At 29.7% G+C, this 14,839-nt stretch overlaps 1 protein-coding gene across 1 annotated transcript in view; it reads right to left on the bottom strand.

Moving 5' to 3' along the window:
• The window catches only part of LOC113374830 (septin-7), a 334,150-nt gene extending 322,105 nt beyond the window's left edge, over positions 1 to 12,045 (bottom strand). The window contains exons 1-2 of the mRNA XM_026614797.1: positions 12,006 to 12,045; positions 9,691 to 9,692 (exon numbers count right to left, since the gene is read on the bottom strand). Coding sequence (XP_026470582.1) covers positions 9,691 to 9,692; positions 12,006 to 12,018 — 15 coding nt within the window. The 5' untranslated portion in view covers positions 12,019 to 12,045. The remainder of the gene's footprint in view (positions 1 to 9,690; positions 9,693 to 12,005) is intronic.
• Positions 12,046 to 14,839: the final 2,794 nt, after the last annotated feature.

The following is a 14,839-nucleotide window of genomic DNA, read 5'->3' as shown; positions in this document are numbered from 1 at the left end:
TACAGTCCATTGTAAATTATAGTAACCTTCACCCGCAAAAGCAAAATTTATGAACAAAAAACTCAATACAGTCAACATTTTTTTCTTGTGCATCAAAACAAAGTCCATTTCATAGTTTTTAAATTACTGCTAATTTTACATAGATTTCAATTTAATCCATCTAGAATAAACAAACATATCATATTGTTTACTAAATATATACGTTGATTTATTGAATATAAATAAGTAATAAATATACTTACGCACTTTAAGTGTATTACGCACAATTATATTCAACTCATTTTTTCAAAAAGCATGCCTATAGCAAATTATTATTTCATATTATAACACCATTGATTCTATTAAATTTCATAATTTTCAAATGTTTCTACATCTATTTCATATCGTTTTTCTTGATCTTTTTCTTCATTTTCTGCTTCGCCTTCTTCTTCTTCTTTTCTTTGAGAAAAGACTTGTGGTGGTTTAAAAAAATACATAATTTGTTAAGTTGGAGTTCGAGCAGTTTCTAGCAAATAGTTTTAACAAATCACGTTTCAGTTCAATGTTAAAAAATAAATTTACTGCTGAAAATATATCATTTAAACATGCTAATAATGATGCTGATATACTAATTGAAACATTGATAGAGCAATTTAATGTGACAAATAGTACTATTGTACTTGGTGAAGATATTGATTTACTTGTCTTACATACTGCTCGAACTCAAACTGAACCAATTATTTATTTTTCTAAACCATGAAAAGCTTATTTATTTATTAACTTCCCGAAGGAGTAGTTTATGTTTTCATCAAAAAAATCCGATTCGTCCTTTGGTCCGATTCGTCCTTTGGTCAGAATGCTTCCTAAATATTTGAAATGGTCAACGTCTACCAATTCTTGATTTCCTACTATTATCTTCAGAGAATCATGTCATCGCTTTCAATTTGTCGATGTTCATTTCCATTCCGTATCTTCTGAGAATCACTTCGACGATTTTGCTCATCATGATTTGCAACTCAGTTTGGTTTTTCGATATCACCACTAGATCATCAGCGTACTTTATGGTCGCGATTCTTCCTCCTCAAATCAAAAAATCTCCTACATCTTCAAGTGCCTCGTTGATGAGCCATTCTCCGTACAGATTGGATAAGATCGGTGACATGCAGCATCCTTTCCGCACTCCTCTCGCTATTTCAACACTGTTTGTGTCTCCTTAATTCGCTTGAACCTACACTTTCTGTCCCATATAAAGATTCTGGATCAGCCTGCGGTCTCTCCAATCGATGCCAATAGATTTTAAAATTTTCACTTACGAAAATTCCAGTTCATTCTGTCAAAGGCTTTCTGCCAATCTATGAAGCAATCTTTTCTAAAACCAAACTGGTCTTCGTTCATGTACTGCTCAGTCTTATTTTCTAGTCTTCTCGTAAGGTGTTTGACTAGAACGTTTCCTGTGTCAAACTGATCGTCCTGTGGTCGCTGCACTTTTTTGCTTTGAACCATCGTGACATCCTTGGTCGTTCGCCCGTTTGGTATATTTGGTTCAGTAGTTCAGTCAGTTTCCTTAATCCGTTGATGTCTAGCTCTTTCAGCACGTCCGCCGGTATGTCGTCACCCCCCGTCGCTTTCTTCCTCCTCATGTCCTTTATTGCTCTCTCGACTTTGCTCCTCAATATGCACGGCCCCTTGTCGTCTTCGCTCCTTCTCTTCTTAGATCCCAATAATGTGTCAAGACGATTTGCTCTATCGTACAATTTCTCGATATATTTTGCCCACACGTTGAGCATTTTCTTGTGGTCACTCATTCTATTTAAATTGTTGTCTTCGTATTGTTGTCATTTCGTATGTTTCTCTACTTTTTCTTTCTGTCCAATCTGTCTCTTTTGTAGCTTGGAACATTAGATCGTACCTACCTCGTTTTTGATGTTCCATTATCCTGTTGCACGTTTCGTCTATGTATTGCATCTTTGCCTTCTCTGTTTCTCGCCTTAATCAATTACTCAATTTTCTATACATCCTCGGTTCTGTATTCTTATACTCTCTGCACTCGTTCATTTTCTTTATCATTTCCTGGGTTATGCAAGGCTTTCTAACTACTTTTTCTAGCTTTACGACGTTGTCTTCCAGCGTTTCCAGAAGTTTTTACATTATTCCAATTTTTCTCTACAGCCTTTTTCCCATCTTTCAATCGATACATTTTTGTCTTCATTTCTCTCTTTACTTCAATTTTATCATTTCTCGAATTCTCCAAATTCAATCTCTGTCTCCTTTTACCCGTTTTTCGTAAAAGTTAAAAATAAAAAAATGTACTGATTAATAAAATTTTTGTAAAAAAATCTGAAAAATTGATGTGCAAATATCCATTGATCATTTTTGACAAATGGCACTTTTTTGGATCACCAAAAACGCTGACTCTGCCATCGCAAGAATTTAGTCAATTCTTCATTTCGTCGCACGAGTAAAATGTTTTGAATTTTTCAATTGGATAGAGAATGGGCCTCTAAAAAATTGAATAGCTATTTTTTATCATTTTGCCCCTGTCTTTACCAAAAACAATACCAAAATCATTCAATCGGTTGATTCGTCTCAAAAGCGTCAACAAAAAAAATGTAACAGTAAATACACATGCATACATTCATTTTTCCTAAGGTATGCCAAAATGTTCAGAAGGTTTGAAACGTAAATATTTATAAACAATTTCATTTACGTTTCATTTTTAACTAACTAATTAAATTATTACTATAACTTACCCGTGAAGGGAATGTGATCAAAAATGATCAATAAACATAAGCACACCAAATTGGCTAAACATACTAAATTTATGTATTTTAGTTTAGGTTCAGTTTTATGTTATAGATTTCATTTGAAAGAAAACAGTACATATACGAACAAAGAGATAATTAATTAATCATAAAATAACAATTAATATATTAAGTTAATTTCCGAACTAAAATAAGAAACGATTTAAAACCATTTTTAAGCGTTTTGTATGTAAGATTCAACTTAACAAAGTTGCAAAAAATGAAAAGAGCTTCAATATTTCTCCAGAAAAAGCTTATCAATTTGATCATTTTTATTTTATACATGATACATCAATAAAAATATTAATGAGGCGCCCTCGAATAAGTTTGATTAGAAAACGAATAACATACTATTTCATAGAAAATTATCTAGATCAGGATCAATTCTTAAAATAAATTGCCGTGACAATTTTTCGGGTTTAAAATTTTGACATTCTGAAAAATTTGCCGCCCCCCAAATTGTGCTGCCCTAGGCCCGAGCCTCATGGGCCTATGAGGTAATCCAGCTCTGAGAAGAACGTTACGCTCGAGTCGAGTGCCAATGATTCGTCATTCGCTTTTGATGAGATCATTTCTATACAGATCGATTGGGATTGGTCGTCGTGTCACGTGTAGTGAGCGTCTTTGATTCGTCAACGTCACATTCGCTCCAAAGCGTGGAGCGTATTGTTCAAAATGTAATAGATTTTAAGGTTACGTTCTAGTAAAAATCTTGATTTGATAAAAAAAATATCTGAATCGGAAAAACATTTTCTTGCGTCTCGAGTTAATAATTATAGTGAAAATAATAAAACAAATAAAAAATCTGTGCCGTGTAAGAAACGTAAGTTTCTTATTTTTGAGGTTATTAAAATGGAAATGTTATTAAAATGCAAAGATATATCTTTATTAGAATTATATCTCAGACACTTTTGGAAGTTTAGAGGAAACCCACATGTTTTTCTTTTATGATGGCTATGAAAACTAATTACATAATGCATTCCAGCTCCTCTTTCTAGAACAAAAATAGATGAATAGAAAATCTGCTTGTGCACTTACAATACCCAAATCTCAAAGTAATATGTTTGAAGAGACGATACGAATACTATTAAACTCGTATTCAACAACTTTTATATGTTGTAATAAGCCTAGTTACCAGTATTAATATATTATTTATTATTTCTTAAAACTAAGACAAAAAATAGGAGAAACGACTGAACAACTGAAACGAAAAACTTTCAACCATTTAGACACATAATACGACAAGAAGAAATTGGTGATTCAATGATACTTCACTGTTCTCGTTCAAATGTCAAAGCTTACAATTTCATTTTACTGATCCTGAACATAAAGTATCACAAAGTTGCATATTTTTATAAATAATGAAGAATGAATTGATATTCAGATTTTTTACTCTAAACAAGAGATCGAGCACAACAATAGTCTGTGTAGCTGTGTATCATTTATATACACAACTACACAAATTATTTATTTATTGCTAGTGTTAATAAAATTACTTAAGATTGTTATATTACAGCTGGCTACTGTATGAACTAATATTATACAATTTATTGATTAGCAATATCTTCATTTCTGTAATACAATTTCTCTAACAATAAGATTCAAGTCCTAATGCTAATTACAATGACAAACCGATCATGTCGTATTTGAAGTATGACTTTAATTAGATTATTGTATTCAAATATTATAAATATTTTTAAAGGTATTATAAATATTTAATTTTTAATTTATTATTATATAAATATGTATAATGGTTGACATTAATAAATGCGTACATCATGAGTGTTACCATATTACTAATAAATATTATTCAAAATTGTTATATGATGTATTTATTTTTAACATAAATGCCATCCTGTGTGATAACAAAAAAGTTTTACTTCAATCGCGTGTGCACTATTTTTCTCCATTTTTAGTAAGTAGTTTTCTTGATCAATAACAAAAATTATTTTTTTTTAGCTTATTCAATTTCTTGGATTGTAATGATGTGATATATTACTAATTCTTAAGAACAAAGAAAAATTCTTAAATAAAACACTTGAATGAAATCATTGATTGATCCTGTTAAAAACAACAAACATATAACAGTAAAATATTGATTGATAATTATTCAGATATGTGTTTCTGGCGAGTTCATTTATAATCTCAAAAGCCATTAAAATTTAAATCACTATGCATACAACCAAGAATTCATCTCTAATAGTATGTTATCCAGTATATAAAGTCCAATCGTAAGCTTACTATCCTGGTAAGCTAATCCTAGTAATACTAATTATACATTTTTGGAAGGAATAATCATAAAACTTCTAATTTTTTATGTTGCGAGTACTGTGATTTAGTTTACGACACCTTAATATATTTTTTAACTATATTTAATTTTTATTTGTTTTATAAAACGTAATGTTAATTTTAATTTGAATTCTACAGTTTTTTATATAACCACTTTAAAAGCTTACACCTGGATAGGGTAAAAAGGACCAACTGAACATTAACCCTGGCAAAAGAGTAAAAAATAAAAAATAGCAAATAAAAAAGAAAATTAAGTTAAATACAGCTATTTTACACAAGATAAATTATATAAATAGTTATTCCAAATCTGCTAATGAATACCAGATCAAGTATATTTACTATTATCTGTGTTAAGTTATCTGTATTTACTTACTCTTATATTATACTTATATTTTTCATACACACACACGCACACACGCGCACACACACACACATACACACACACACACACATATATATATATATATATATATATATATATATATATAATATAAACCTAAATTTGTATATGCGTGTTGTTGCAAAATATATCTGTTTTAGTGAATATTTAAGAAATAAATTTAGTACTGTCACGTGCCAAGTTGTTTCAACTAATGAATATTGAATTGCACGTCTTTCTTGCAAGTGATGGTCAGGTATGTATGATGATGTGTTATATTTATTTATATAATGAAAATGTATAATAATAATACGATGAAAATGTCAGAAGTCAAAAACGATTCAACAAAAATCATTTAAAAAAGAAGACAAAATCAATTCAAGAAAGCATCCTAAAGTTCATGTTCTCCGAAACCTAAATATGCCGGGTTTGTACTATATGAATGTATTTTAATAATCATTATTTTAGAACTTGGTGTATCAATGTCAATTCGTAAAAATATTGTAGAGGCAGTGACAGATTGTCGAAGGAGAGTCTTACTTCAGGTAATTGAATACAAGTTGCTTAGATATTTATTTAGAATAATGTAGTTGTATCTTTAATCAAGTATCTGCTTTCTTGTAATCTTCTATATATATAAAAATAAGTCGGGTTTTCCTTCCTGACGAAATAACTCCAGAACGCACGAACCGATTTCGACAATTTTGCATTCGTTGGAAAGGGTTCGGGCTCCGCAAGGTTTGTAACTAAGAAAATCAATGGTGCATGGCATCGTGTCTTAATGCATGCTGCCGGAACTTCACGCACCGTAATTAAAAATTCGAGTAATGACATTAGTGAGAATTATCAGAATTATGCTTGGTTAAGTCAACGAGCAATTCTTGCCGCAAAGAATAATGATGTACACGCACTGAATTTCACCATTAAATCAAAAATTGCTGGCAATTTGGTGAAATACCAATGATTCCGACTGGTCTTCCGTTTGACTTCAAACGATTGCAATTTCCAGTTCGCCTTGCGTTCGCAATAACAAGTCGCAAGGGCAATCGCTTAGTGTTTGCGGGATAAATTTCAAATATATTATTTAGAAAATCATTGTTTTTCACATGGGCAGTTATACGTTGCCTATTCACGAGTTGGAAAACCATCCGCTTTGTTTGTGTTAACGTCAGACCAAAAAACAAAAAATGTTGTTTACCAAAGAGCACTTCAATGAAACGGATAATTTGCGAATTCTCTTTAATTTACTTAGAGAAGTTCAACTAAAAAACACTTCATTTTTGAAATCGAAATAAATTCATTACTGTTGTATAATAAAATCACATTTTTCCTTTTCAAATATAAAGCAAACAAAACAATTCTTCATCTTTCTCACGAAACCATCTGGTTGCGAAACGGAGTTCGTCGGGTTTGCTAGTAATTTATATAATAATGCTTATGGAAGCTTTATGGAAGTGGGTGGATTAGATAAATCTCCTTCACGGGAATCATGAAAGAGTTCTCCTCTCACACAGTCATGACTAGGAGAACATCCTGATGTAGAATCAGGCGATAATTCTGATAGAGGGTAAACAAAACAATCTAATACAAAACCACAATAGTGTGCAAATCCAGTGAAAAGGCCATGTAATTTTAATTCTAAATACCATTTGCAAAGAAAAGAAGAAAGTTCACAGCGAAGGACATAATTCTTGCTTTGAAACTGTATAAAAATCTGCAAAGGCATCAAATGCATAAATTTTTATTCTGTTTATTGAAAACACCTGGTTTTATAGTTTTTTATCTTTTATGGAAGTTTTAGTGTTAATATTTGCATCATGATCATAAAATGGGTAAATGTGATGTTTAAAAAACACTCATACACAGAAACTATTCAAAGATTTTGTCAAATGTAACTTTATTAATGATTGATTAGATAGCAAAATAATTATTAAATGAAGAGATAATAAAGAAGAATGTCTCGTAAATGAATTTTAATCCTACGAATTTAGTTTTATCTCAATTTGGATATCAATATATATATATTTTTCGTTTTTAGGATTATTTTGTTTGGAAGTATTTTTTGTTCTTTTTTAGAAATTATCTGCTCTTTTTATCCTTTTAAATTTTTGCATTGCTTGTCATCCCTTCTAAATTTGTCATTCCATCCAGTTTTTAAGTTTTCAATATATTATTATTATTAGTCATTAAATAATTAATATTAATGAGTTATTACTCTTTAATTTTAGTACATGACAAAACATGTCTTGTCATACAGACAAAAATATGTCTGTAGTATACTTTAATTAATAGTAGTCAGTTATTTCTGTTTAGTTTATAATTCTTCCAAAATATTTAAATATGTCTGTGATATATTTGAAAATATATTTTGTATTTCGTACGTTTTGTTCTTATTTCAAATATTAAATTTTTTTCAGATTTTTTGGCTGTATTGATTATATGTACAACTGTAGAAGTAATACCAGGGGTTAATTTACAAAATGTACATCTGCTGCCATCTAAAATCAAAGTGGCGCATTGGCGCATTTCAATCGATGAAACGTCAAATCGCCAGACATAGCGATCTATTTATAGTTGTTTATCTATGACTACAATTATTTTTCTGACATCAAACTATTTGAAGAAGAGTTTCATTAGTTTGCTATTTAAAATATTTAAATATTGTTTCGCTTTTGTTTTTATATTGTGTTGTGGTATTTGTTTATAAATGGTTCTCAAAAATATTTCAACAACGTATGTTTGCACAAGAAATATATTGATATGTAAAAATTATGAAATAAAAAATATGTAATCAAAAGCATTTGGCAAAAAATAATAGCAATACATTGTCAGAGACTCAAATAGAAATGAAGCAGTAAAAATAAATTATGAATTGAAATGAAATATGAAAAATGAGCATCAAAGTTAAATATGTATAATAAACAGTATATAGGATATTATATCACCGCAATGATTTGCACTTCGCTCAGTAAGCAACATATCTCATATCATACCATGTGGAGTTATCTCCGAACAAATGTATGTTACACTGTTTTGAAAAGGATTACTATATGCAACGATCAAATAATGTCGCAAGTAGTTTCAAAATACAGAAAACGTCAAAATTACAAAAATTAGCTCGCCATTTTCTGTCAAAGTTTGTGGTTCGCATGTTGTTATTGTAATTAATTGTATTCAAGTGAGCATATTAAAGTGAAATTTGATATGGCAAAGTGTAACGCACCAAATTGTGGTAACTTCAGAAATAATATAAAAGGGCACGTCTTTCCGGCTTTATGAAAGTGAACAAATTAGAAATGTCCAAGCATCCATTACAGAATAGCTCTCATGTCAAGTTCTCAGTGATAAAAGATGAGAAAGACAATCTGATATAAGATGAGAAGAACACTCTGCAACTCCAGTGGAAAGAGTAATAATAATTCAAAATATTTTAATACCATTTACTATTATAACTTTATATTATATTACAACATGTTATGTTTATTAGATGTTCTTGGGAATTCAAATTGCTGCAGAATGTAGTGGCCGAGGGCATGTAAAATGTATAACACATCCATTATTTGTTGAGGCAGTTAAGAAGGATAGACAAACAATGCAATAATTTAAGGGATAAATTGCAATAGAGTATAAAATGTTCAGAAAAGCTTTCTAGCATTCCGGAAACAATAAATGTAAGGGCAAGAAATTTTATATTGTTTCAATTAGGTGAGCATACCAGCAAGCCGAAAGGGCCACTGCACTGTTCTATTGACACAATCGAATCATAAACTAGTGGGGCGCATGGCATCGTGCCTTAAGGCAAATTGCTGGAACTTCCCGTACCAAAAATTATTTTTTTTTTTTTAAAAGATTAACATTATTGAAAAAAAATTACTTCCAAAAAATTAGATTTTTAAAAAACTATAAATTTGACAAAAAATTACTTTTTTTTGAAAAAAAAATTTTTTTTTTGAAAAAAAAATGTTTTCTTTATTTTGACATATTTTGGAAATTCATTCACATTTTTCTATAGCAATCGTACTGCTTTAACTGCATAGAGACAAAATGTAGAAGCGCGTAAGCGCCGCGTCGCCGTCTAACGATTAAACATTGGTACGGAACCCATAGGAATGTAAACAAAATTTATACCTATTGTTAAAATCTCTATAAAATATCTGATAATTTGATGTGCATATGTCTAATGATCATTTTTGACCGCCAAATGGCATTTTTTTTTTACTTTTTTTACAAGATCTTCGATACCGCTAGACCTGCCTTCATGAAAATCTGATCAGTTCTTCATCTTGTTAATACAAGTAAAATGTTTTTTGAATTATTCAAATCGGACGCTCCGTTCTCTTAAAAACTCGGTTACAGTTTTTGGCACTTTTTGCACCATATCTTCGGAACGGCTTGATCTGCCTTTGCCAAAAACTAATCAGCACGTCTCCTTATCAATACGAATCGAATGTTTTTTGAATTATTCAAATCGCTTCATCCGTGTTCCCAAAATCGTCGACGAAAATTTGTATCCGCACACACACACATACACGCACACACACACACACACATACATCCATTGTTTCTAATGGTATGCAAAATGTTCAGAAGGTTTTGAAACGTAAAGATATATAAAAATTTTCATTTTCGATTTTTTTGCGATTACTATAACTTGCCCTACGGGAAGTTAAAAATTCAAAGAATTTGTGGAATGCAACTTTATTAATGATTGATTAGAAAGCAAAATAACTATCAAATGCAAAATTAATGTTAAAGAAGAATAACTCAGAAATGAATTTTAATTCTTGGAATTTAGTTTTCGCTCAATTTTGATATTATTATATATATTTTATGTCTGTGGGACTTAAATTTGTGCTTTATTTGGCATTTCTTATAATTATACTATTCCATTATCAATAGTAGTAAATTCTATATACTACATATTTAGACTCTATACTTTTTTAAGTTTTTAACTTTCTAATATATTCATATTAGTCATTATTTACATAGTCAATAGTAAGTAAATGTATATTTATCATACTTTTGTAAAAGTTCTTACATTATTTCTGTGTAGTTTTTATATATTGTTAGTCATTAAGTAATTAGTATCAACCATTCCTTGTAAATTTGTAATTCCATTGTAAACACATGTGTGCTTTTAGTTACTTATAATTTTAAAAGGATAGTTTTTATAATTAAGTATAATAATTATTGCATTTATTTTTCATTACTAATTTTAAATGTTTTTTAAAAATATGTTTATGATATATTTGAAAATGTATTATGTGTAAGTTTTGTTATCATTTCCAATAAAAGAAATTAATTAGGTTTTCTCATACTGAATTACATATACAAACCATATCTGGGAATAATACCAGCGGTTAATTTATATACTGTACAAGTGCTGCCTTCTTCAGATTGCTGCATAAATTAAAATGGAGGTAACGTCAAATAAACAGACATATCGATCTATTTATGCTTATTTATCTATGTCTCATACTTTCTGTCAAGCAAATTATTTTGAAAATATATTATTTCAAAAATAATTATTTACATATTCAAATTACAGGTACAAATATAAAAGGTGAGACATGAGGATTCCAATTTCTGGGTCTATAATGTCAGCAGAATAAATCAACACGTTTCTAATAAATGATAACTCGGATAGATATACAGTAGACCCTCACTTTACACGGCACTCTGGGTACATGGTTCCCATACTACACGGAGCTAAAAATCCGACTACATGGACTTCTTATTACTCGGTATTTGGTCAACAGCCCATAAGTTCGTTGTGCAACCTATGAGTGATTTTAGTAACTTGATGTCAGAAGGGTATTAATGTAAGTTTTGTTATCGACTTCTATATTTTAGGCATGCCTGATTATATAATAGCTGCCTAGGAGCACATTTGAGCTGACTACTGTGTCGCACCAATTTTTGAATAAGGTGTCTATGTCATACATATCATTTCATCCGTATTACTCCTACTTCAAGTTGTATTTCTTGGTCTCCATACAGCACAATAAAAATGGTGCGATTTTTACCAACTTTAAGGCTCTCATAGTGCGGTTCCCATACTGCACTTTGTAAGGTTCGATAAAACGCACTACGAATTAGCCTGAATTGTATGTTATTTACGAGTTTTTCATAGCATGGTCCCCATACTGCACATAAAATTTACTGTATCACATAAAATACAATATTAACAGATTATCACCTGCTTTGTCTTTTCACTGTTCATAGACAAAATATTATATATTTTATCATATATTGTTCTTGAGAAAAATTAACATTTTTTTCTTAAGTAATTTGGAAAAAAAGGGTAGTGTTACATATAGATGTATAAGAAACTATATTATATCAAATCGATTTCTTTTGGGGCTGAAGCTAATACATGAAAATGTAATACACACAATAATGCAATCCACAGAAATCTTTTCTACTTTAGCGCCTTTGATATGGTACAGTATTAGCCAATACAAAAAGAGGGGAAAAAACGTAAACGAATTTTGTTGAATTAATATTTATTTTCGTTGAATAAATACAGTAAAACATATATAATAAACAAATCCTACCTGATCTATTCATAATTGTAAGTTGATTTCGGTTTTGTACTACAATCACATCACAGGAAATAAAAATTAAAACACACAAAATCACAAATAACAAAAGCGAATCTTCGGCATTAACTACAAATAAAAGTATAAATGATAAAAAATACTTCTATTTTTAGACAAATAGTGTGTAAAATATTTGACAATTCAATAATAATATTTTTTTCTCCGCGACATAAAATTGTGTGCGGCAGTATTTTGTCGGCTTCCCAAATACTTCAAGATTAACATTATATGTCAACTTTCGCAAACAGCGAACGCTTTAAACCAAGGCTCCAATCTACCGGGGATATATGTCACGTGACAAAAGGCAACTTCATGTGTGAAGCATAGATCTTATATTACATGTAATATGGTGTAAAAGTGTATGGTGTGAAGCCATGGAAGTGGTTTGTTGTTTGTCAGTTTGAGCACTACGGGAGGCTACTATAACTGAAATAGTAAGCAAATGCACGTTAAATAAAAAAATATCTTATTTCAATTTAAAATAGAAATGAGCGACCAAAGTTATGTAGTGGATTGTAAAAAAACAGTAGGACAAGCGAGTGTACATTCTATAAATTTTCTACAGCCAAATGGAAATTAAAAGAACGTGAACAGTGGATAGCTGCTGTTAAAAGGCTAAAGTAAGTTTTATAACCTTATTGTTATAAAAAAAAACTATTCACAGTATTATAAATTGTTGTAAAATTGTTATGTTTAGCAAAAAGAAAATTTATAAGTCAATAAATTGTTATATTATTAAAATTTAATTATTATAAATATATATATATTTATATATATATATATATATATATATATATATTGCAAACGGTTTAATTAGTTCAAGGCTGCAATATTGAAAAATTTGAATTTGTATATTGTATATTATAATTGTTACATATATATTAATAACATATAATTATACATTAATTTTAATTGAACGATTAAAAATTCAGTTTAATTAATATAATGCTGCAATAATGAAAAATATATATGTATTTGTAGTGTTGATAAATCGCCGTGGGTTCCCAAGCCATATGATTGTATTTGTATGACCTTTTCATTGTATGTAAAAAATCAGAAGAGGTGTTGAGTTCTAGCTACTTCCCAACAATATTTCCTTCAAATTACAAGCCAGGAAAAGTTTTTTTTTTCTCTTAGTCATTGTTTTCGACTGGAATTTTATTTGATGGGTGATGGACTTAAATCCTGTATTTATAATAATGTCCAAGTCTTTAGTTTGACCAAAAATAATAAAAAATGACTAAATGAAATTATTATTTACTTATTCTAGTAAAAATATTTTTATTACTATTATAATTTTGTTTTTAAGAACTATTTCGATATTATGACATAAGTTTTAAGCAACTCAGTCTTATAAATGTTTACTGCATTTCTTTATTTATTTTATCATTGTACTTACCGTGCTTACCTGTGTTTTAAGTGCGTTGAAATAAATTTTAAAATGTCAATAACTATTCAACTTTCACTTTTTTGTTGTAACTTGTTTATTATTATTTATAACATATCTTTAATAACCTTTACCTTTCACAAACATAAATAAACACATGAAAAGCGCACACTGATAGCCTCCCGTAGTAGTTCATATTCAGTCTGGCGTTGCAGTCACACACATAGTTAAAAGCATAGTTAATACTTATTTATCTATGGTTAGAAGTATTCAATTCATGTCAATAATTCTGTTTAAGTACGTAGTATGATAAATAAAATGATTACCTAATTTACGATCAATGCAATTCTTGCCCTAAATTGTTACAATTTTTAGGTCTCGATACAATCACAAGCAAACCTGCAACATTATTTCTATATTTATAAATAAAACTAGTGATGTGATGCGTGGCATCGTGCCTTAAGGCAAATTGCTGGATTTTTCTGCAAACTTTGATAAAATATTTTTTGAGAATTTTGAAATGTTTGAGAAAATTTATCTTTCTTTAAAAATTTGATACATTTTCTATATTTGAAATTTTTTGAAAATTTTGAACTTTTGTTTAAAATCAGTCGCTCTGCGTTATCAGCGTACAGACGAATATCGAAACGCGTAAGCACCGCATCATAGTATAACGGGTAAACATTGATACGGAACCATAGAAATGTAAACAAAATTTGAACTTATTAGTAAAGTTTTTATAAAATATCTGATAATTTGTTGTGCATATGTCTGATGATCATTTTTGTTTGCCAAATGGCTTTCCTTATTGGATCTTTAAAACCACTGGACCTGCCTTCCCAAAAATTTAAGTAATTATTCATTTTGTTATTACAAATAATTTTTTTGTTCATTCATTTAAATTGGATGCTCTGTTATCTAAAAAACTAACCACTGATTTAAAAAAACATTTCTTGCACTTTTTGGCCCGTATCTATATATATATTTTCATTTTAGATTTTTGGACGATTGCAATAACTTACTCTAAGGACCATATCAGAAAACTCACTTTTGAACGATTCTTTATTTTGTTTAGATATTGTATATCCAACCACCAACAACCTCCAAACCAGGATCAAAAATCATGAGCTTTGAAGAATAAATCGAGGTTAAGTACAAAAAACATACAGCATATAAACCTGCAGAGTATTGGTTAAACCCTACATTAACCAGCAATTCCTTTGAAATTTTGAATGATGTTCAAGAGCCAACAGAGAAAGAAGTAGTCTTAAAACCACCGCCAATTTTTGTCCACAATGTTAAAGACATCAGACCTCTGTCAATTTTACTAGAAACACACGCCAAAAGTAACTATACTAACAAAACTGTTGGTACAGATCAAGTCAGAATACAGTTGAGTACT

The sequence above is a fragment of the Ctenocephalides felis genome, unplaced genomic scaffold, assembly GCF_003426905.1.
Source record: "Ctenocephalides felis isolate EL2017-DRISC unplaced genomic scaffold, ASM342690v1 CF-g0.4_SCAFFOLD_01886, whole genome shotgun sequence".
Classification (NCBI taxonomy): Eukaryota; Metazoa; Arthropoda; class Insecta; order Siphonaptera; family Pulicidae; genus Ctenocephalides; species Ctenocephalides felis.
Note: the sequence above shows the minus strand (reverse complement) of the source record. Positions and strands in the feature narration are given on the sequence as shown.